The sequence below is a fragment of the Microplitis demolitor genome, chromosome 3, assembly GCF_026212275.2.
Source record: "Microplitis demolitor isolate Queensland-Clemson2020A chromosome 3, iyMicDemo2.1a, whole genome shotgun sequence".
NCBI lineage: Eukaryota > Metazoa > Arthropoda > Insecta > Hymenoptera > Braconidae > Microplitis > Microplitis demolitor.
Genome location: NC_068547.1, coordinates 5657489 through 5682086, shown reverse-complemented (window position 1 = coordinate 5682086; position 24598 = coordinate 5657489). Strand labels below are relative to the sequence as shown.

The window sequence follows — 24598 nt, the reverse complement described above, 5'->3', positions numbered from 1 at the left end:
CTGCTGTACTCATCCGCGAGTCTCACCCAAATCAAGTTTACTACAGGCACCCCCTCCCCCCACCCCTGACCCAACAATTCCGGCTAGTTTCGTTCAATTTCTAGATTAATATAACGATCACCGTGTATATACCGCATATAACTTTTGTTTGCCCTTTATCTCTCTCGCCTGTCAATAGCAATCGCTTCCAATATACAAAACATGACGAATATGTATTACGTATATATGTAAATATAAATATGTATATAAACACGTATATTGGATATTGATTTCCCTATAAAGAATAATTGATTTGTTGTCTCTCGAGAGTATTTCTGTCGTCAGCGTCAACACTAAATTTTATTAGTCTTTTGTTTGACTTGTTTCCTCTATTTACTTTATTTTTATTTCACTCGTATATTTTTCATTTTATGCTTTACGTTTTATGTACACGAGGATAATTTCAATAAAAGTTCCACAATACAGCATGTTCTGGAATTTATTTTTGATACAGATCCGAACAAACACGGTTCATCTGGAATAAAATTTTTAATTAAAAGATAAGGCCCGCAGGGGGTAATTTGCAGCGTCACCCATTCTCAGGAAACGTTCGATGCAGCGCGCTAGTTAAATTTTTTAAAAATCGACGAGACATTTCAACGAGGCTGAGTGTTTTAGATTCTAAGCGATACGCAAACACCCTGATGTTGTTTACCCGATGCCTGAGCAAGACACTAAACCAGAAAAAGGGAATGGGCTAGAGAGAGAGGCAAAAAAGAGGGTAAAAAAAAGGTGTCGGGTCTCGCAGTGTATAGAGGCCGGATATATAGCAACCAGGGGAATAAATCGCGAGACGCGTCACCGCGCGCGATGTCCGGTTTGTAATGGAAAAAGATAGGATCTCTTCGGCGGGGCGTGGAACCTACCTACCATCCAAGGCTCGAGGTCGATGGATATGTCAGTGCAGTTTAAAAAAAAAGAAAAAACGTTTTCTGAGGGTGCTAGTTTTCCGCGTGAATCCTCTATCTCGATCGTTTGTCCCGAGCATGTTACCGGTCACAAGATGTTTCATCACATGCATGTATTTACTCTAAATACACACACTCACACACAACACCATTCGAGTCTTGACGACACTATCGATTTATATTCGGCCTTGAGCCCCGCCCGTCGGTCCTCGGTGACACTTTGAGACTCTTCAACATAGTGTGCGCCTCTTACGAGATATAACGAGATAGAGCCGTCATCCAAATAATTTATAGAGTATATATATACACATTCTGTAGAAGTAGCAACACGAGCAGGAGGAGTATTAACAGAGCAGACGGGTGTGCTGATGCTCACTTATTGCAATATAGATTACTGGTTGTGAAAAATCTTCTGGGTAAATTTCACACGAGTGCTGTAGGCTTATCACGACCGCCAGAGTAATTGGGTGTCGTTGGTCTAGGTGTTATTTCGAGCGTCGTTTAATCCTCCCACGCGAAATTCACCCGGGCAAGCAGCACATTAAAGGGATGGTAGAGTATAATGCCGTGGCGTGGCGTTCGTTTGTTCGTTCATTCGTTTGTTAGCTCGCTTACTCCCTCACTCGCACTATCTTCGATTTCCCCGGGCATTTGTCTTACCCGTCAAGTCCCCACGGCAGCAAGTCCACCGGCCCGAGCAGTAGTAGATTCCAGCTCTCTCTTTCCCTCTCGCTCTTGCTTGCTCTCTGGCGAACGATTATCGAGCCCTGTAATTCGCGAGGGGTTTATATTACCTCACATATATATACATATATATAGGTATATATATATATATATATATAGGTATATAGATTGTAGGATCGAACCGATTCATTCCTCAGGCTAAACCTCTCTTCCCTTTTCGTTGGTTCCCTTGCTCACCGCGTTCACCTCCTTGCCCTCATGATCCGCACCCTCGATTCATTATCGCAACTCTCGTTCGCTCCACGTCTCCCCCTACTCTTACCCTTCTCCAGCATTAAATTGCAAGATATATTCCTTGGAAATAAGACTAATGATCGTTTGTCCTTATTATGTTTCAGCCAGTGCAGACGTGGGCTTTGCTATCTACGATAGGTACGCAGCCGAACAGATGGGCCCACCTGTCTCGTACGTGGCGCACCTGACGGGGGCGCTGGCCGGACTCACCATTGGTCTGCTCGTCCTCAAAAACTTTGAGCAACGATTGCACGAACAGCTACTGTGGTGGGTCGCCCTCGGTGTCTACGCAGCCTGCACCATATTTGCCATCATGTACAATCTCCTACATCCTGACTATCCCTGACGTGAGGTCAGCTTCGCGTATGGTGTTCCCAGACACACGTAACGCGAAGCTGCGTTCAAGGATCTCATTGTCACGTCCTCACTAATCGTCTTCAAGCTTGTGAGAATGACCGTCATTGTCATCAACAGAACGCTGAGACCGAAAGTGTTGAGGGTGGTGACGTTTTTAAATTTCTGTGGCAACCTGGGAGAAAGGTGATGATGATGAGGCCAGTGGAAAATGTACCAAAGAAAATAATCCAAGGAGTAAAAACAAAATAAAATAAAAATAAAAATAAAAAAAAATAAATAAAGTAGAATCCGGCAGCAGTAGTCGAGTGTCTGAGCTGCAGGTCCAGCCGTCAGGCGTTACGTCTTACACAAAACAATTTAACCCGACGTCAGGACACCCGGGTTTCGGAAAAAGTAAGGTTGCTGGAGAGCAACAAGAATGGATGGAAACGTACATCTCTAAAGATAAGAAGATATATATGTTAAGAGAAAATGAGAAAGCGAAGTAAAAATAGTAAAAGAAAGAGAAATAAAGAAAGAAATGTCAACACACATGTGTACAAGCAAAGTAAAAAAAATGTATATGGAGATGTGTGAATCGACGAGCGAACCCAATTCCTTTTCCATTCGTTTCGAATCTGTCGTTTGCCTCGTATCGCTCGACTTATTTTCCTAGAGTGCATACACAAGAGTCGGACTGGAGAAAAGATGCACCGAGGATCTAAAGAACTTCTGAACTAGACAGGTGGCTGCTCCGGTCGCTCGCTCTTAGCGCTCAATATCACAACAAGACTGAATATCATTGAAATTTATTTAATTTCCAGTTGAAAATAATGAGATCAATGACACACATGCACGCAAACACACCAGGTTCGCCGACGAGGCTCTAGGACATTCTCGTCAACGATTTTGTATAGAAAATTTACCGTTAATTAATACGACTAGTGATTGAGATAAAAATTTTAAGAATACATAGTCAACTTTTTAAGTTACGTATATATATTATGCATATATAAACATAAATTACCGAGTCTCATTGCGAAATTGTCATCGGTTTATTTTATACACGTATATGCACACAATGTAAATAATAATAATAATCATAGTAATTTATGTACAGCGAATCGAGTCGAAAAGAGAATAGAGAGTGACGTGGGGACTAGATGCAGTAATCGGGACGTCCTTGTTTCGATATATCGTTGCGTAACTTCCCGGGGAAATCATCCTCGCGTGGCAGAGTTTGCTTTGCTCACCGTCAACCCCACCGACATCTGTAACGGTATCGTTAACGGACACATATATATGCACAATAGCTGAAAATTTATAATAATAATTACAATAATTGTTGGGTTACGAAATTTGTCCGTTCAGTTTCCCGATTTTTCCACTTATCCCCATCTGATTTGAAGTTCTCGCAAAAAGTTTACTGGGCATTGAGTGTGCGTGTGTTTTTTTTGTCACTTATTATTATTTTCCTCTATTGTATTTGTTTATATTTATATTTTGTTTGTCTTAAGTTATTAATTCATGATCGTTTATATTTATTGATATATATAATATTTATTATTTCTAAGGAAAATGTCTTTGATAATTTTACGAGCCAAAAGTATATATTTATAAATATTGTACGTGCGTTAATAGTTTCGAATTAATAGCTTGTTATTAAATATGTTTTTTTTTTTTAATTAATTTAATATTTTGGTGAATCTGTAGTCAATTTAAAACTCCATAAATGAACGTCTCAGACATTCCGATGCATAATGTTAAATAAATTCTCGTCACAGTTAAAGAGTACTATTTTTTATGCTGGATAATCTACATTCGGAGCACGTGCAGAATGAGAAGAAGAAGAGTAAAAAAATAAAAAAAATAAGACTAAGGAGTAAGAAGACAGAGCAGAGCACAAGTATAAGATCGGCGAGAATAAAAAAAGATGTAATAAAAAAAAATGGCACAGCCCTAAATGGGATTCCAATGGGAATTGAGAACAAATACATCGAAACGTCTTCATTCGTGCGTAACGTTTATTCGGATGAGTTAAATAACTAGTTTATTTAAATAACCGATTATCATAATTATTAACATTATCTCGCTCTCGACAATCTAACAATTAAACAACGTAATAATTTTGTCAAGTAAAGTAAGAAATGGGAGTGATGAACGATGCTAGTCAATTAGTACCGACGAGTAGGTATTAGAGAGCCATTTAACGGTGGTACCTTTAAAAACTTTAGCTATCACGGCGTAATCCACTTGAGGTCCTTGCCGAAAAGAGAGCAAGTCAGTGAGCAAGAGTGTAAGCCCTCACACAGACACCACACAGACACTTTACACCTTTATGATATAGGGACAAAGAAGTGAGCAGGGAAATTCTCGAGGGTGAATTGGCATCGCAAAGCGTAAGAGAACAGTGGTCGGTGGCGAACGACACGTTGCTGCTGGTACTGGTACTGGTATAAATATAGATATATACTAGCACATCTACAACCACATCTACAACTACAACTACAACTGGTATAACAACAACTGGTACTACTGCTGCCGCTGTATAGGAGCGTTGGAGTAATTACGTGTGAATAATTAAATCTCTACCGCTTGCTCAAACGAAACAAGAGTAGAGAGAGAGTAGATAACCATCGGCCGACAAACGCCGCCCGGGATACTCTTCTGGCTATAATGTAATATAAACCCATACTACCACGCTACCAACTGATTCTTTAAGTAAACTGAGTGTAGTGTAGTGTATAACGAAACCTCTACTCGCTGTTGTTTAAACTTTGTTCAACTTTATACCTCTTAGACGTCGAATATATATATATATATATATATATATATATATATATATATATATATATATATATATATATATATAAATATAAATTTGAATATTTATGGATGTACCGTCATTAAATGACGTAGAAAACGATTGAATAGTCATATTTAGAGTTCTCTATTATCACACAGATATTACCGTTATCGTATTCAGCAAATGGTCAAACTAAACATTACGTTTATTATTTATACTCGTCTATGATTTTAACGATATTGTGTTATTATTATTGTTATTTATATTATTATCAATATTATTGTCATTATTATTAATATTATTATTATTATTATTATTATTATTAATATTATTGTGTACAGAGTGCATTAAAGTGTGAATATAGAGGAAGAGTGGAGCGTACTCGCGTGCTTTCACGTGATAATATTATTATTTATTGTACTATTGTTAGGGTATTTATTGAATACTGCCAAACGGATTAAAAAAAATGTTTATAAATATATATTTTACTATGAAGGCAACGCGCTCCGTTATTGTAACGATCTTTCGCTAAATAAATTAAGTGTTGCTGAGACCGCGAGTCGCGAGGCGCGATACTGATATATATCGATATCGATATCAGTAATTATTATTTTGTTTGTCGGAATTTTGTTTATCACCTGTCTCATCAATACCGATACTTAATGGTCCTTAAATAATTATTATTAATTATGGCGGCGAATATTATTTAGGACGAGAGATATTTCATGCACATTTATTCATGGTTCTGAAGTTAGCGGACAGTTTAAAATTTTTGGATTTATTTTTCAAATATTCAATTTTAAAATTTAAAAAAAAAATAAAAATATGCACATGTAGAAAATTTAAGAAACTATACGTGCAACTTTTTGAAATATTTTTTTTTTTCATAATTTATCGTTTTTCAAAAATCTAAAAATTATTGGAGAATTCCAGTATCATATTTATATGATTCTGAAGTTAGCATACAGTTCCACATTTTTGAATTTATTTTTCAACAATTCAATTTAAAAAATAACAAAAAATAAAAAAATGCACATTTAAAAATTAAAAAAACTATAGGTGGATTTTTTTAAAATGGTTATTTTCTTCATAATTTATTGTTTTTTAAAAATCTAAAAATTATTAGTCAGCTAATTTCAGTATCACATTTATTCCGATTGTTACGCGCACTACTTTACAAATTGTCTTCTATATAATTATATTTAAATATTAAATAAATAAAATTTGTCTGTATGAGTGTACCTACTGATCTCTGGAAAAAGTTTGTTCTATGTAAAAAAAAATTTGTATATAGTCTATAGATATGCGAGTTGTACTTGATTGGAGGAATGTGGAAGAGAAAAATGTGTGAATGCGAATGAACATTTGATGGAGGAGAGAAGGAAAGGGTTGAAAGAAAAGCGAGAAAGGTAAAAATGCTGGTGAGATAGAGTAAGATTGATATAAAAAAAGTAAACCGGTGTATACCTGGACAGCCAGCGAGTGAAAGACAGAGCCGGAGGTATGAGCCGAGTATAAAATATTGATGATAAATTGTCGGTGTTCTTGTCACACGTCGTTTAAACTAACGACACGTATCAATTTTTCTGCTCACTCGGTCAATTCTACCCGCGCATACTTACACTGCCGGGTATAATTTTTAAAAATATCGTTTTCCATTTCTATATTTTCATTCTTAGCTCTTTTACTAAACGCGCAGATGGAAAAATTTATTATCCATCATTTATTTTTTTTATGTTCTACAACTCGTGTGCACTTGCGCTCACTTACATTACATTAATACTTTGTCGTATCGCTTTGTCGCTGGTTCACAAGCCGCCGTCGCTTTCCAACATAACCGACTCGCAGGTGTCGTTACGTTATTTGCACTACGCTATGTTTATATCTATATATAAATATATATATATAAACAACACGCGCATTTTACCCTGCCGACGTCCATCTCAGTCTTTTTCTTTCTCTCCTCTCTCTCTCTCGCTCTCTTGGAGTCCTTACTCGCTGTTATGTACTTTGTGAGAGAACGAGAGTAAAATAAAAGATGCTTATATATTATACTCCCATCTGCGTCCTCGCGAGACTTGCAATCCCCGACTGCCACAGCTTTTTTTCATTTACTCGCGCATTCGCGCTCAACAGAGAATACCTACTTACTTAATTTACTTTTTTTTCTTTTATATATACATATATATATGCATACACATACATAAAAAAAGGATTTCTTGGTGTAAGAAATATTTTGCACTATGAATCAAAGACAAAAAATTTCTTGAGACAGGGGAAAATTTTTTCTTGACACAAGAAAATTTTGTATTGTCATTTTATAATGAAAATTTTTCTAGGGTAAAAAAAGTTTTCTTAGAATTAGAAAAAAATTCTTGATGGAAAATTTTTTTTTTTGACCCAAGAAAATTTTTATTTTCATTTTATAATGCAAAAAATTTCTTAGGTCAAATGAAAATTTTCTTGAAATACGTAAAAAATTTTTTTCTTTAATAAATCCTTTTTTTCTGTGCATATATATATATTTTATTTTTCATATTTTTGTGGTAAAAAAATAAAAAAATTTTAATAGAATACTTAAAATTTTTTGCAAGTTTCGCGAGCCAGTGGGTATCATAAAATGTAAATAAATTTCCGTACGTGTACAGATGTATGCTTAAAAATAAATATATTTATATTATAAACCTATAATTATTATTATTACGATAAATTGTAATATTATGATAATAATTTATTCTACCGTCAGTCAAAAAAAAAAATATCCACAAGCCAAAGAAGTGGAGCTAGTAAAGTTTATTGATAATAAATATATATTGTAATAATAAATAAATGTAAATGAATAAAAAATATCTTTAAAAATATCTCGAGTGGTTGTAAATGCGTTTATTGTAAGAATAATTATATAAGATAAATACTATATTAAATAAAGAACAATACATATATCAAAATATTTTGATATATATGTATCGAAATTAACAACAAACTTTTTATTTGTTTTTTTATTGTACTTGTTTTAAAGATTCCTTTTACTTTATAACTGTTTGCGTAAATAGCAATAAGTCATTTGTTATTAAGCATAACGGTAGTAGTAAAAGTATGATGGTAATAAAGAATAAGTAAATCAAGATTTTCGTAGCTGAATTACCCCGCGAACGGAGCGTAATCGCGAGAAGAGAAATGCAGTGGGCGGCCAGAGATAAGAGAAACTATTTCTCGTTTGTGAAAAATCGCCGTGTTCTTTCTGGCGAAATGCGAATAGAACTTCCACAATGAGATCTCCGCTACTTCATTCTTCATCCTGTTCACTTTATTTTTTTAATTATACACTTTTCAAGTTAAACATTTATATCTTTATATATTTCTCAATAAATTTTAACAATATTTCAACGTCTTGGTCTCATATTAAATTAATATTTATTCCATTTCAAAAAAATGACTAAAACTATAAATAGATTCTGAGTAAGTGAAAATATTGACTGAAAGATTCATTACTGTTTTCTGTTGGATGACTTTTTAATTGAAAATGTCGACGAAAAGTCGTTTTAAAATATTATTTAAAAATGGACTTCCTGTTACCAAGACGTCGACCACACAAAAAAATTTGATCTAAATTTTCGATATCGCGATCTGTTATCGGCTAAAGATAATCTAGAGGGTAGAAAACGGTTGCCCTGATATCCAAACAGACAGAAAGTGCGACAACGTTACTACAAGTTGTTGTCAAGTTGAACACAAGAATTGGCATCTTCATAAGTTGGCAACTAGATGTCAAGTTTGTGAATAAGTTGACATCCCATATGTTGATAGTAAGTTGTCATCATTGTTTTCTCAGCAAGTTGACAGCAATTTATAGTCCACAGTTACTAAGGGTAAAGTTGTAGTTATTTTGATTGCAACTAATTGACACCAATTTTCTGATCAAGTCTAACCATTAGAGTGTGGCTGCAAAAAATTCTTAGCTACACAAGGCAATGTCGCAGCTGATGGCAAAGTTATCAGCAAGGGATCATGACGGGAATGAGATACCCGATAGTTGAATTGACAGTGAACTGGCTTGCTATATGTTGACATCAATCTGAAGTAAATTTTCTGTGTCAGCTTAGCTAGAAGTTGCGGCAGTGAATCAACGCCAACTTTCTAGAAAAATAAAGCCAACGGTTACAAATATATCAAATCAATCACGATTTTCTGATGATAAATCTAGTAACAAGTCAATAAAGAAATTTGTCATCAAGTGATCATATTTTTGACGTCATATTGCGGCAACAGATTGACGTCAACTTGGCAATTAGCTGTTTTTTAGTACCATAAGATGTCAAGTGCCAGCTCCTGAAAGTTTTCGCAGAGTTAACCTTCCACTAACATACCGACAAATAATACAATTCAAGCGACTCACGATAAATCAACGCAATAATTAGACATAAAAAGACCTTTTGACTCATAAATAAAACTATAAATTATTTGAAACCACTGATCATAGTCCAGTAGTATCTCATATGCATAATTTATTTTACAATTCCAATTACTAAGAACTATTTACCATAAAAATTACCATTGAAACTTAAAGACAGATTTCACAAGCATTCTTTCATATTTAAACTGCAGAAGAATTTTACTCATTCAAAATTGACCTGCTGGCTAAAAAATGTGAAATCATACTCCGCTAAAACTAATTTAAATCATATTCCTTACCCCAGATTTTTTTTTATTCACAACCGCAGCAAATAAGAACAGAAAGTATATCAAAGAAGTAGGTGCAGGTGTACATATGTTAATAAAAGTTCATGACTAGTAAGATAAATATATATTTCGAACATTTTTTGTCAATATACAAATTCGTCTACATTATTAAACAGCTATTTAATCGATCAATTACTTAATTACCTATCAATCATTTTTATCACGAATCACTGCGAGTTAAATACAAAGTATCTTTTTTATTTTTTTTTTTTACGATTTACTTTTGGCAACAAATATTGTTATTACCCGAATATTAATTTACAGTCGCAAGAGAGAACTAATAATATCAATTATTAATTAATATTAATCTGAAGTTATTAATTAATAGCGCAAAAGTCTACTCTACTAATTCTTTCAATCCTTTAAATCCTCTCTCACAACTTTTACAAAAATAATCATTTATATATATATTTTATATATATTATCGTCATTGTCGTTGACAATTTATCAGCTTATTTAACTTTTAAATAATACACATTTAATATATTCCAGTAGCCGTCATTGAGACCAGGCACTTGGAAAAACAATTCCAATAACGGCCTCAAGCGAATACAATGTCATCTAACTATTTTCCTTCCGTTCTCAAGTAATTAATAATATACATATACATATTAGTTCCAGCAAACAGCACCGTTGATTAAAGTCCCTCTACAACTCTGTCATTAAATAATTAGACGGAGAAATTATTCCCGTTTTAAATGCTATGGTGTCATAGTAGACCCGGACCATGTTGACCACTTGATGGAAATTTAAAAAAAAACATGCAAAAAATACTATGGCCATCATAAAATTAACAAGTGTAGCACTAATTACTAACCATTGGAAATTCTACTATGGGCATAGTAATTTTTGGATGTTTATTTTAATTTTCGACGGGTGGCCAACATAGTCTGGCTTTACTATGACAACACAGCTGGTCTCAGGCGTAAGCCTTTCAAACTTGACCACTGGCCAGAAACTTGGATTCGAATCCCAGTGGAACCGAAAGAATTTTTCACACACAAAGTGAGGTCTTGAGATTTATCTCGTCGCCAAAATTTATATTTCAGTTCGTTTGAAAAATTGAAAAAATTTGAATTTGAATTTGAATTCGACTAATTTAGCTGGATATGAGGTTACCCGAGGCCTAATAATATATATATATATATATATATATATATATATATATATATATATACTTTAAAAAAAATAACATCATAGCATTTTAAACGAGAATAATTTTTCTGACAGCATGTTAATGAAATTAGCCGAGGTCTAATAATTTTTTGATTTTTCTAAAAATGATAAATTAAAAAAAAATATATATATATATTTAAAAAATTTGCACCTATAGTTTTTTTAATTTCCTACATGTGCATACTTTTTTTTTTTTTTTTTTTTTAAATTAAATTTAAAAAATCTAAAATTTTTAATTGCCTGCTAACTTCAGAGTCATTATGACAGAGTGGTCCTTCGAGCCTTTTCGCACAGCAATCTTTAGCATTCTCGTCCTCATAAGTCCCGTAATCGCTCTCAACACTAAACAGCAAACAAGAAAACAATCCTTTCGCCAATTTCCAAGTCTTTCGTTCTTCTTATTACACACTACTATTATTATCATTACCATTATAATTATAAGTATCTACTAGTGTCGCCTACACAAGAATTAAAATGGCCACTTGACACTGATGCCGCCTTTTCATCACAAGTATTCGTCGTGTTGCAATCGATCCGTAATCGAGAATCTATTACTGAACGTGAGACAGCGATTCTCGGTGAATTATTCTCACGAGACATTTAATTAAAAAAAGAAAAAAAAATAGTAACACTTTTGGCAATGTGCGCTCTTATTATTTTTAATTATTATCATCATCAATTTGATCTACACTATCTACAGTATTTTAATAAAATATATATATTTATATTTATTTATTTCAAAGAAAGTTGAGTTTAAAATCGAGAGGACGAGAGCGTTCTACGGATATCTGCACAACGAGCGAACTCGTAATTACAATTTAAATGATTACACTTGGACACATATATATCGTGTGTGAAATAGACTCTTCACGCTTTTTAATTGCACCGAGCTTCCATTTACCCATATTTATCAACTCGTAATAATTTAATATTTATATATAAATATATATCTTTCTATTTTTTTATCTGCAACCTTTAACCGTATTAAATAAAATAATTAACTTTTATAATTAGATTTTATTATTATTTATATATATTTTAAAACGGGCAGTAAATTGGTACGCAGAGGAAGCTACAGCTGATAGTATTTACGTAAATTACATTGAAATTTTACACGTTACACGTCAAGCTATTTCACGAGACGTTAATCAATATTGGCTGTATATCGAGCAGTCGATCGCAAAGCCCGTCCGAGTGTAACGAATGTCTGGTCTGGTGTGTGAGAAGAGAAATGCTCGCGGTTGAATGACACGCTCAAAATTAAACATATATACAACAGACAAGGGACAAGGGCTAGTGGTTGTTTTACTTTTTTTTTAAATCTTTTAGCAAACAAAAGCCAACCACACGAAAAACAAACAACCGGACCTTTTTTCCCTCGCATTTTTATTTTTTTATTTTCCCAAGCATAATTTTTTGCTATACTAGAAAAGAAATAACTTTTATAAAAACAAAATTTTTTCGAGTAACAAATCGATGTCAATTGCATTATTAATTTCATATTTAGCGCGAATCATTTTCTTGACAGAAGAAAATCAAAATTTATTTACACTGCAAAAAAAAAATCAAAATATCTTGAAATAAACTTGGGGTCGTTTATAAAATACGTTCGCACTTAAGGGGAGGTAGGGGGTGTCGTTTACTGTGACAAGGGGTCTAAGGACATTTATTTGACGTTCGCAGGTCATCAAATTTTGACAATTTTTCTCGATTTTTTTAAAATTTTATTTTTTTGTTACGATAGAAAATCATTCATTTTATATTTGTAAATATATAAATATTTCTACGTATATATTCCCGCCATAATGGGGGGGAGTACAAAGGTAAAATTTTATGATCCTGAAGTTAACAGCCAATCAACAATTTTCGGTTTTTTTTACAACAAATCAATTACAAAAAAAAGAACTAAAAATATGCACGTATAGAAAATTTAAAAAACTACAAGTGCAATTTCAAAAAAATTTTATTTTTTATTATTGATCGTTTTGAAAAAATTCCAAAAATTATTACCAGCCAACTTTAGTATCATAAAATTTTGCGTGACGTATTTTATAAACGGCTTTGGGTTACTTCGATTAAGAAAATTATTTTCAATGAAACTTCAAATTTTCGCGCGAAAATTCTATTAGATTGAAAATTTTAAATAGCATAATTTGTAATAAAAATATACAATGATTCTAAAAGATTTTTTCTCAGTGTATTATCATCATTAGGTAATATTATTATGAAAGCGTTTGTTTTATTCTTTAACAATTTATTTTCTAGTGCAAATAGAGCAAAATAACGGTGGAAAAGACACACAACGTGGATTTATCACCAGAGTGATATTGTCAACGGGCCGTAAAACGTTGGGATGTTCCTGGCGGAAGTTAACACATACATACATACATACGAACGGTGAAAAAGACAACGTGTTATAGAACGGAAGTATATCTACAATGCGCAGCGACGAGTTAAGAACAACGTAGCGTGAAATCGTTGCCTAGGAATTGGTGTCGTCCATTATGGATGATGATGCTGTCCTCATCATTATCATCGTCATCCTCAACATCCTCATTGTTGTCTTTTTTATCATTATTGTTATTATTATAATTGTTAAAATTATTATTATTAGTAGTATACCATTATTATTATCAATTCTCAATTATCATTAGCGTGCTAAATTAAATTTGTTAGAGATGAGCGAGAACCTCAACGCCAGTGGATACCGGTGGTGTTTGGTCGCCACTCAGTATCACCGGGTCGGATTCTGTTTGAACAATTCTAACAAGATTCGCGTCTTTTTTAGTCGACGGTGCAAGTGTCGCATTTGGTGTAACATTGCCACGTCCACAGTAACTAGGTGGTCGACTCTCGCGCGTTGTGCAGGGGGCAATAATACTCGCGGCATTGGATCTGTAAGTCGGAGGTGGTGAGGAGGTAGGTTGAAGTCTGTCCAGCAGCAACAATCGTAGTCTGTACTCCTGCATACTGGCCTATTGATATATAAAAAAGACAAATTAGTCATACATTATTATTATTAGTAGTAACCAGTAATAAGTGCAGGTATGAAAAATAATAAAAGTTTAAAGGGAGAATAAAAATAAATTGAAAATAAATAAAAAAGTATAAGAATAATGAGGGGCACAGTTGTCACGTTCAACGACCCATTTATCTACCTGGTAACTCGGCGGTGGTGTTCTGAACTGGAATTCCGGATAGATCATGGCCGCGTATGGATGCATCGGCCTCGCCGGTGGAATCCTCGACGAGATGCCCGTGAAACCGAAGAAGCTGCCGCAATTTTCTCGGCTGGTCACTCGCCAGGCTACTCCGCTCACCGTCAGCAAGACCACTCCTATACCTGCAACGATAAGTGATCCTTAGAGTACCAATTGCCGAGAAGAGCCATGAAGGTAGCCAGGTACTACTTTTTTTTATTCCCTCCCTTTCAACTTTTTTTTACTACCATTATTATTTTTTATTTTAATTCCCGTCCACATATATTTTATTTTTATCTTCATTTTCTTTTTGTTATAATACACATCCCAGCTTGTTTAAAGTTAAAAACCCTGAGAGAACTACTTCCACTGTAGATGCTTGTGTACTCGGATGATTCCAGTCACCGGTATACAACCGCAACTGAAAGATACCGACGTATATCCGACGTGCTTTGTTCCATCCGCCATTAGACTGCTACATATGTATCTACAAAATGCCACTGAGAAACTTGCTACGGCATTCAGCAAAATATATATATATATATTTATACATATACACATATATTTGACGAGTGAGTTTGTTTGAGGTCCTCGAACCTACTGCAGACCCAGACGTTGATACAGCTCTTGGATGGAGTATAATATATACAAGGGAACATTTCGATCTCGTTGAAACGTCATGCTGATTCTGCTATTGCTGATTTTACAACGAGTACGCATACAAATATTAAATGTAGACTCAACAGTGTGTTGATTGAATTAAATTCCCGTCATTTCAGCGCAAAGTCCTTCTTCAACAAAACTAATTGAGAGCAGTACAGTGTGGGTGATGGTACTCATCGAGCGCTCAAGCCATTTCATTGTGAGTTGGCTGACTGAGTATTCCTACACGGGTCGCAGGTTATAATTCCGACATTTAGAAAGTAACCGACAACGAACGACCGACCGACCAGCGGCTGTTGCTGCTGTACTCAGATCGTACTCCAGGGCACTAGCGGCACTCCATCCTCTCTTTCTCACTTTAAAACTCAATTGCTCTTTCTCCTGGCAGCCAGGGCCGCATCAAATCCTCGGGCTGGCCCGCATATTCATCATCTTCAATCCTGATTTTATCCCATACCCATATAATACCATGACAAGCTTATTATTCTGTGTAATAACAGTAGGAGGGGCCAATTGTTTCAGGCTCAGTCCGGTTCACTGATAATTGATAATAATGATGTCGGGTGATGAGTTATTCGAACGCTATCTATTTATACGCTGTTGCATATTAATGTAAAATGGATTGTAAGCTATTATTTATTATGGATTTTTTGTTCAAGACCGATCGGCAAGTACGACCTTAAAGCATGCTACGGCATATGTTTAATGTAAAACTGGTTACGAGCTGAAGAATAATCTCAAGTAGAGAACCAACACACGCCAATATGCACCGCGGTAGGATGGGATAGACATGGACGATGAGACTTAATTTAAATATGGAAAATCACTAAAGCTTTTTCCAGCTGGTTTGCAAACCGTCTCTTTGTTGGCTCCTCAAGGTGCGCCTCATTTGTAAGGCTATCAGTATCCATAATTATCCGTGCATTATTCAACTATTAATACGGATTTAATTATCGGATTGTCGCACTTACGTTCTATCCTACGCAGCTAGAATTAAATAGTTAAATCGATTATTCAAAGTTACGTAATAAGTTGATGGGTTTTCCGAGCCAACAAAGAAATATTGATGGAGGATAGAGGAATGATGTAAGAGTGCACATAAAAAAAATAATATAGTATACAATACAGAGATATAATACCGAGTTTACTATTTGTAAATAGTAGCCGACAAGGCTGATCTCTATATTTGTTTATGCACGCATTGGAACCGAGGTCTTGTCATCGATAACCAAATCGAACAGCCGATATTACAGTATGGAGCAGTGACAGCTGTCTATCAGTAAGTTGATTTAAATGGACACGGCATTTCGATGTTTAATGTTAGAGAACAATTTATCCAAAATAGCTTTTGTCATGAAGACACAAGTGGGTCACGAAAATGGGCGTGTATTCTCGATAGAATGATACTGCTACATTACATTATTGAAACTCTCTATCGTAGCAATCTCTCTTTCTCTTACTCTACTCTCGTACTCTCTCCTGAGAAATACGCAAAACCGTAATCTGAAATAGATTTGCCTGAACTGCGATGGACTTTATCGAGCTTGCCAGATCAATTTCACTCAGTCCATGAATCATATGTCCATTGGCAGGTATCATCTCTGATGGGTACTGGAGCGTTATGCTGGATATTAATTATTGTAGAGTAGATCGACACATTGGGTGTGAGATGAATTTTACCAGAGGTTGATACTGAATCAGTATTTATATTTATATACATATATATATGGATATGAAGTCTTACCAATCATAAGCAACGAGACGGCAATGTGGTCCCGACCGGTTGCCCTCAGGGCGCCAAGTAAAGCCCCCGCTGCTGCACAAACAAGGCCCACAATACCCACACCAAGAATGGACCAGCGAACGGGAGGTGAACCCAGTCCGCAACACTGCTTCGGCACTGCGTCTCTGTAATACAAGAAATAACAGACTTGAGTGAGTATAGAACACTGACCCACTGACACAGACTTCTCGTATCGTTTTAGTTTAACTACGACTAGTATCTTATAGTCACAGTCTTGCTCTTGGTCTTGGTCTTGGTCTCGGTCTTGGTTGTCGTAGTCGCCATCAAAAGATTATTATATACAGCGCTATGCATTAACACGAGCAATAGCGGACTCAGTACATGAAGATATACATGTACAACTGTTTAATTTAAAACTAAACAACTACAAGTACAACTGCAATTATCAGAGTTGCTGTCTATTTCAAAGCCACCAACCAATCGGGTTTACTCACTGGCTATGGGTTTATGTACATTAGTGTAACTCATGTCTAGAGAAATTTAACAGAACGAATAAAAAAACGCCTTCACGATAATGACGAACGGAATAGAAAGTGCAGTATTCTCTCAGGCTCTCAGATATATATATTATATATAAATAGTATTAGTATTTGTGGATGTTAATGTATAAGTAGATGTTGAGGTAGATCTAGTGCTAGAAATATATAGAATCAGATGGTGTTTCCGCGTTACACGATAAAATACTAAAACGTGATCCTCGCAATCTGGCAAAACGTGTTCAATAAAATTAAACTCGACACTAAACTACCAGCATCACGTGTGACGTAATTTAAAATCCACGTCGAAAATAAGATCATAGATATATGTATATATTTGTGTGAGTCTAAATGCTGCCCTAGAGCGGAGACAGGGCCAGAGAGAGGGCAATAAAAATATATACGTAATAAGGAAAAAGAAAGGGCGATTGAATCTGTTATCGGGTGCTGTTAAAGTCGTGTCGTAAATTTAAGTGAGGCTAGTCGTCATGAGAAAAATGTTAATGCAAGAGACCGAGAGAAGTATTAAAGTACAGTAGCAGCTCGATATATAAAACGAGCACATTTGGCCGAGCACTTCAATAAATTATCGATTTTCCGTAGGGGGTTGTATGCTACCCCAAGGGAAACTAACGCCGTTTAACGGGCTATTCGCTCTGTACTAGGGTTGAAAAGACCTGGAGGCTCCAGAGCTAGAGTTATTGAGTGTGTATCGGAAACTCACTATACACCAGAAGAGTTTTAACAAATTTGTCGTCTGCAAACACGAGTTTCGTCGATCCTGCTCCGCCTAATGTCAATATCAACGTACACAGAAAAAAAAAATTCTCAACTCAAAGTAAATATTCTCGATTCCATAAAAATTTTCCTGTGACCAAGACAAATTTTCCGACTTAAAAAAATCTTGACTTGCTCCCGAAAAATTTTATCTTCAAAAATATTTTCTCGACTCGATATTTTTTTAGCGACTTTTTTTTCTGTGTACAATTTCATTTTTTATCTTTGTCTCCGTCTACTTTACTCGGGGGTTCGTTATCTTGCAGAAAATAATTCAAGTTAAAACTCCAAACGCGCTGTCATTTATTGCCGTCCACGTGCTGAACGATTCAGGCCATTGGCCAGTTGGTACAAAGGGGATCGAAATGATTCACAAAATGAAGTTGATCCGTAGGGGCTAGGAATTGATGAACGCGAACGGTACGTGAGCTTACAGAGTTAACCATGAGAGATATATATAATATAAACGACGCCGAATAACGTGCCCCTGCACGTATGTTTCTAATATATACATATATTCTCCATGTTATATTACTACTGCCTCATGATCCACTGGCATATGCAATGCGATCGCTCGCCCGAACATGAATATCCAACTTTACTCGCTTTTTTGTCCGAGTTCCGACCGTAGAGTAGTGGTTTATTATTATGTTCGGGGGTTATAACGAGATTTGGTTTTGATAAAAGTAAATGGAATTCCGATATAAGTATAGTAGAAAAAAAAATCATTAAAAAAAAATAAAAAAGCAGAATACGTTACGTTATAGTAGAACAGTTGGTTTATTTTTTAGAACGGACAAAGATGAAAAGAAATAATGGAGGAATAAAAAAAAAAACAAACAAACTGGCTTGTTGCTCATTACCTGGAGGAAAAAATACATAGTAACCCAGTGACACGTGGGAAATCCGCGCCTACTATCGCCTCGGTGAATCGTAATTAGAGGGACTATTGAATTTCTCCGGGTAAAAGACTTTTGTACTCGGAAAAATCATAACGAGTCTTTGTGCGATGTGTACGTGCGTATGCATATAATATATAAAGACAGAAACCGAAGAGTCAGAGAGATTAAAGTCCCGAGTCTTTATTTATTTATTAATTCCTCTTGCGCTCGTTAACTATAAGGACTCTTTAAAATGAAAAAGTGATAGTGGAGCAATTATCTACGGGTTATAATTTAGAATTGTAGTCACAGAAATGTCTTTTATGACACGTGCGTATGTAATGTTTTTTTTGGTATTGTTATCGTGACAGACCACGCGTCACAAGGAACGAAATCTAAAATTCTAGTTCATTGTCTTGGCAATCTGACGATTCATCGCTTCCGCTTGGGGAATTTTTCTCATAAATCCCTGATTATGCTGGTTGATATAGATATGCGATGTATATATGTATATAAATGTATATGTATATACAAGTATGATAATAAATGTGTATGCTGGATATGTACTTGGCTGCTATATGTGTGTTTGTTTGTAACAGTATAGAGTACACACTACTAACGTCTCTCCCTGACATACAAGGCACGATTCAATGAACAGGAAGAAAAGAGTACATTCATCACACACCTGACGTAGTGAAACTCAAAAAAGTTAAAGAAAAATAAAAAATTAAAAAATTAAAGAAAGAAAAAAGAACACGTGTTGGATTTAAAACTCTTACCAAGGACGCGTTTCATTCTCAGCTAGTGTGTTTTGTGCCCGCAGAGTGTAGAGTCAACTGCTAATATTGCCTCACAGTGTATATATACAGCGATCATATATATATGAATACTAGGCAACTTTTTCTTTATAATAATAAATGACAATGGGCCTGTTTCAAAATAATGTTGAGTAAAAAAGATAAAAATCCAAGTAATTCGTCAAAGAACAGTGGAATTTTAAAAAGATAATTGGCTCGTTCAGGTCGAACTCGGCTGTCGCGTTAAAAAGTAAAATAAAATAAAGTTAAATAAATGGCTAAGTTGAGCTAACTGACCTGCCAAAGGCGGACACGCTTGCTGGGACCGGAAACGGCAGACCCAAGCTGAGGCCCCTCAGACCCAAGTGAGGTGGCGGGGGGTGCAGGAAACCACCCACGGACGGCACTAGAGGAATTCCTGGCGCAGTTCCAACACCTGCGTTCGTCTGCACACATCCAGGTCCCCCGGGATACGTCGGTGGCATCGAACAACTCCTCATGGCCCTGCGGTGATGTCGCCTCACTCGTCTCTCTCGTCTCCGAGCGTCCCTGAGATCATCACCTCCATTACTTGGATTAACTCCCTCAACACGAGGAGTCAATCCCATGTCTGTTTGCGCCTCCGTTGACGCGAAACAACGTGACGTTTCACGCTGAAGGACATGCTGTTGTTGGTGCTGGTGATTGTTCCTGTCTTGTATTACTTCTGGAGTCGTCTCTGGTGGCGACTCGACGGTTTGCGGAGCACCTCCGTCGACGGTGACGACGCTCACGGGTCTCGGGGCGTTCTCGGACAGCGCCCCGGCCATTGTACGGCCCTGAACATCGGTCTCCACGGCAACGTGCTCCCTCTTTGTCGTTCTCCCCTTCACCGTTGAGTTATTTTCTCAATGTGTTTGCCAGTATAAATATATATACATACATATATATATATATATGTCTTTAACACAACACTAAAATCTACTACACACGTCCCTTAGATCGTCCGCTCTCCCCTTTTTTCTTTCTTCGAGGCTGTCTTCTTCTTTCCCATGCACCAGGAGCATCAGTTGTTACTTTACACGCCTTCTTGCCTACACTCCTTGCATCAGTCGCGTTTCTCTTTCACTCGCTCGCTCGCTCCGTCGAGCCTGATGTTGCTGCTGCTGGCAGCTCCTTTGTTCCCTCGTAGGATCGCACCACGAGGATCGCAGGCCTTTGATCGTAGGTACCTCTGAAGACTTGCTCCAACTATCGCTCATGGACTACTGTCACTCATAAAGAATTTTGTACCTTTTTTTGTATTTCGTCTTTTTATTTTTCACAATACGATTAAAGAAAATCGAATACAAAGGAAAGATATTTCGTCGTCTTGGCTATGACGTATTTCTTATTTCTCACTTTGTTATTACTGTTATTATTATTATTACAATATTTTTCGCGCCTCAAGTTATATCGGTCTCCCGTGACAATTACTCAACCATGCTAAGATTTCTTTTTGTCTTTGGCACGAGCGTTTTCCAGTAAAATAAACTCTTAAAACTATCGCTCAGTACTCCGAGTATCCAACACAACAGACTATTTGATGACTGTTGTTTTAGATTTTAAAAGATATTTCTGCTGTTGTTTTCCATTCACTAGCATCAATGCAACTCGTTAAAACTTTATTAAGTTTCTCGGACTAGTCCCTGTCTTTATTTCTTCTTTTTATTATTTTCTTGGTCTTGGTCTTGGTCTTGGTCCTGGTACTGGTCTTTGTCTTTATCTTCTTTGTATTAACTTTGTCTTCTTAGCTGAAACGTCAGCTGCAAGTGCCCCCCAATGAAAGCACCGTTTCAGCTCTGGTTAACCGGTCACGTATGCCCGGTCTGAAAATGAAAAGTGCACATTTAGCATTCGCTCATACGAGAACCACTCTTTTATGATCATGATAATGATTATAATAACAACAACAATAACAACTATGATTAACAAACTGGATGTACATAATACCGCACGTATTTTATTACTCCACATCCAGCACTAACGCTATTTCTACTTAAACTTATACTTACTCCTATTTATATTTCTCATAACTCCGTTTGCCCCAGAGTGCAATTAAAGGTCCCCCGCTAGGTCGATCGATACACGGCGAATTAAATTCCACATGCTATCACGCGTCTTAAAACGATCCATCCCTTCATTTCCTGTCCTCATTGCATAGAATAGGAATTCCAATATACTTCTTGATTAAAAAATTTATTAAATTTTTTTATTCACTATTTACTAAATTCAATTCCACACAGAGAAAAGCTATCGAGATTTTCTTCAGCCATGAGAATTTGTTTTGATACGGAAATTTTTACTTTATCCCAGAAAATTTAAATTTTCAAAAAAATTTATTGAATCAAGAATATTTACCACGAGTCAGAACTTTTTCTATGTATTTTGAAATCATTCGATTTGAATTCAAAAATTGGATCAAATTTAGAATATTAACTTTTTATATGTAAAAAATTATTAAACAATTTTTATTTTTCGTACACAAAAAAAAAAGTTTTTGAATAAAAAAAATATTCTGGAAGATGAATGTTTTCGGGATCCAATTCAAAATTTTCTTGAACCAACAAAATATGCCTCGGTCAGAGGAAATTTCTACTATTCAAGAAAATTGAGGCTTTAAAAAAAAGTTTCTTGAATCCAAAATATTTACTTTCAGCCTATATTTTTTTTTCTGTGTATATATTCGAATCAACATAAATTATCTAGTTTTCCTTCAACGACAACTAATACCGATATGCATGTCCTACTAAAAATTAAACGACTCAACGAATGTCCCGCACGTAAAAAATAAAACGAGCTAACTGTACGGAAGCGTTTACGCTCAAGTTTACCTGCGTTGTTGTCGTCGTAGTCCTCGTTCTCTCTCTTGTGGTCGACCGTTTTGACAAACGGTACTATCGCGGTACACACCACCGTCACCGGACTTACTGCTCGCCCGCTCTACTCAGCCGCAACTTTAAATTATCCCACGCGATTGTATCCTCCTCAGCTTTGCTCAACGTTAGTCGCTCTTTCATTTTATTCCCGTCCTTAATTATCCCCCAGTTGCTAATGCGCAATACTTTTTATAAATAAAACCCTGCGTCAGAGAAATTATAAAATACGTAAACACAAAAGGTGGATAGGGAGATCCGAAAAAAGTTATCTATCGATCGGAAGGATCATGAAAGGTGAACCAATCAACGCGGTAGCGAGTCTTAGCCCGTGGGATCTCTTCCCAGCTTCTGATCAATCAGCTGCATTAATCTGCCCACACGCGCCTTGATGATAAGCTCAACTGTTATCTATATCACATTTTTATACTCTCGTAATAAATGATAGGTGAATCTCACGACCTCGACCTAACGACGTGCGTCATAGATCCCCATAGATTATATCGTACATACGGAAATACCCCACGCGGTGACATTAAATTACTGGCACACTTTTTATTAATAATATCGACGTCCTGTTAATGTGAAAGTCGTGACACCGGGACCAGCTCCTGTTTTTTCCTCATCCAATGATTCAAATAATAATAACAACAATAGAGATACAAACTGTAAAAAATTTACTGAGTGAACGCTGATTTAATCTGGAGTGATTTGTTTTTATTTCATCCCCTCGAAGTGAAATTCACTTCGGAGGGAACTTTATTTTAAAATTCAAACTCCAGATCGGAGTGGGTGCGAATTGAAAAAAAATTCAAACTCCGAAATCACTCGAAAAAAAACTCAGTATTTACTTCGAGTGACAGAGTAAAGTCGGATTCAAATAAAATTAATATTCACTCCGAATTGACTCCCGATTTTTTAGTGTAAATAATCCACCTTAAAATATAAAAATATAAATATTAAATAATTATAAATGCACACCTTTTCTTAAAAAACAAGCACTTAGTAAACTCACTGGCACCACTAATTCCTGGTCTTTTTTTACGATACCGTAATCCGGCAGCTTTTATTAATTTTAAACTTTAAATCCGTTAGTCTTCTCCCTAGTAAAGATAAAAGAGTCCTTTTAAATTTAAATAATAAATAAATAAATAACAAAAAAAACACCGCGTGTAACCACTTGCAAAACAAGAGGAGCAGCTTCCTCGCGGCTTAACAGGTGGACTCGCCCGCTGTTTGCGCTCTGGATGCTACTCCAATTTTTAATCAACTCGCGACCGCGGTTTACTTACACAATAGTTATAATAATAACAACAATAATTATTTTTTTTAGTGAGCACGCGCGTCCCAGGATCAGCTCCACGTAAATTTAAGAACAGAGTTTGTGTCCGTACTGTCCGTGTCCGAGTTACTACTGCCTATGCTACCGCTACAAGCACAACAACATACTAAAGCTGATAGAAGCCTAAAGCTAAAGCAAAACCAGCGCAATGTGTACGCCAGCGCCTACGATCACCACTACGGGCACTCGAGAAACCGTGTGTGCACTGAAAGTCTAGTTTCTCTCCCACTGTTCAGCTAAACGGTACGAGGATACGCAACATCTCCATACTCTGTACTCTCCCAGGATAGGACCAGCTGTTGGCACCCACCCTCCGTTCTAGTCTTTGTTTGCCTCCTTTTCATCCATTCAAACTCTACACAAGCAATTATACATTTGTCATTAAAACTTTCTCTGTAATTAAAGAAACAAAGTTAACATTTAATAAACATATTACATACTGTACTAAATTATAATCAATTATTTCTTGATTCAGGTCTGCTATTTTTATTTTTTATTCTTCCTGGATAACAAAGAAGTCATCCGAAGATTGATTAGACTCAAAAGGTCCTTTCTCCTCTTTTTTTTTTATAATATATATATATATATATATATATATATATATATATATATATATATATATATATATATATATATATATATATATATTGTTTTGTTAAGTTATTTGGTTGTTTGATAGTTCCCCGCCTTGCGACGCCATTGAAATCCAAGTAACTGCGCATGCGCACTTAATAATGGCGCCGATTGTTTGAAATTTGAAACCGGACGTTTTCAAGCCTTG

General features: G+C 35.8%; 2 protein-coding genes across 3 annotated transcripts in view; one reads left to right on the top strand and one right to left on the bottom strand.

The window, feature by feature from the left end:
• The window catches only part of LOC103580736 (protein rhomboid), a 105766-nt gene extending 100711 nt beyond the window's left edge, over positions 1-5055 (top strand). The window contains exon 9 of the mRNA XM_008562616.2: positions 2030-5055. Within this exon, the coding sequence (XP_008560838.1) occupies positions 2030-2271 (242 nt within the window). The 3' untranslated portion in view covers positions 2272-5055. The remainder of the gene's footprint in view (positions 1-2029) is intronic.
• A 5954-nt stretch (positions 5056-11009) lies between these two features.
• LOC103580735 (uncharacterized) lies at positions 11010-24345 on the bottom strand. 2 transcript variants are annotated; one of them, XM_014440601.2, is made up of 7 exons: positions 24258-24345; positions 23768-24172; positions 23457-23578; positions 19879-21428; positions 16591-16754; positions 14142-14326; positions 11010-13958 (listed from the first exon to the last, which is right to left on the bottom strand). In XM_014440601.2, exons 4-7 carry the CDS (start codon positions 20388-20390, stop codon positions 13656-13658), a joined length of 1164 nt encoding a protein of 387 aa, XP_014296087.1. In that variant the 5' UTR covers positions 20391-21428; positions 23457-23578; positions 23768-24172; positions 24258-24345; the 3' UTR covers positions 11010-13655. The 2 variants fall into 2 exon arrangements, with proteins under 2 accessions (XP_014296087.1, XP_053593477.1); XM_053737502.1 differs by having other exon boundaries at positions 23457-24172.
• Positions 24346-24598: the final 253 nt, after the last annotated feature.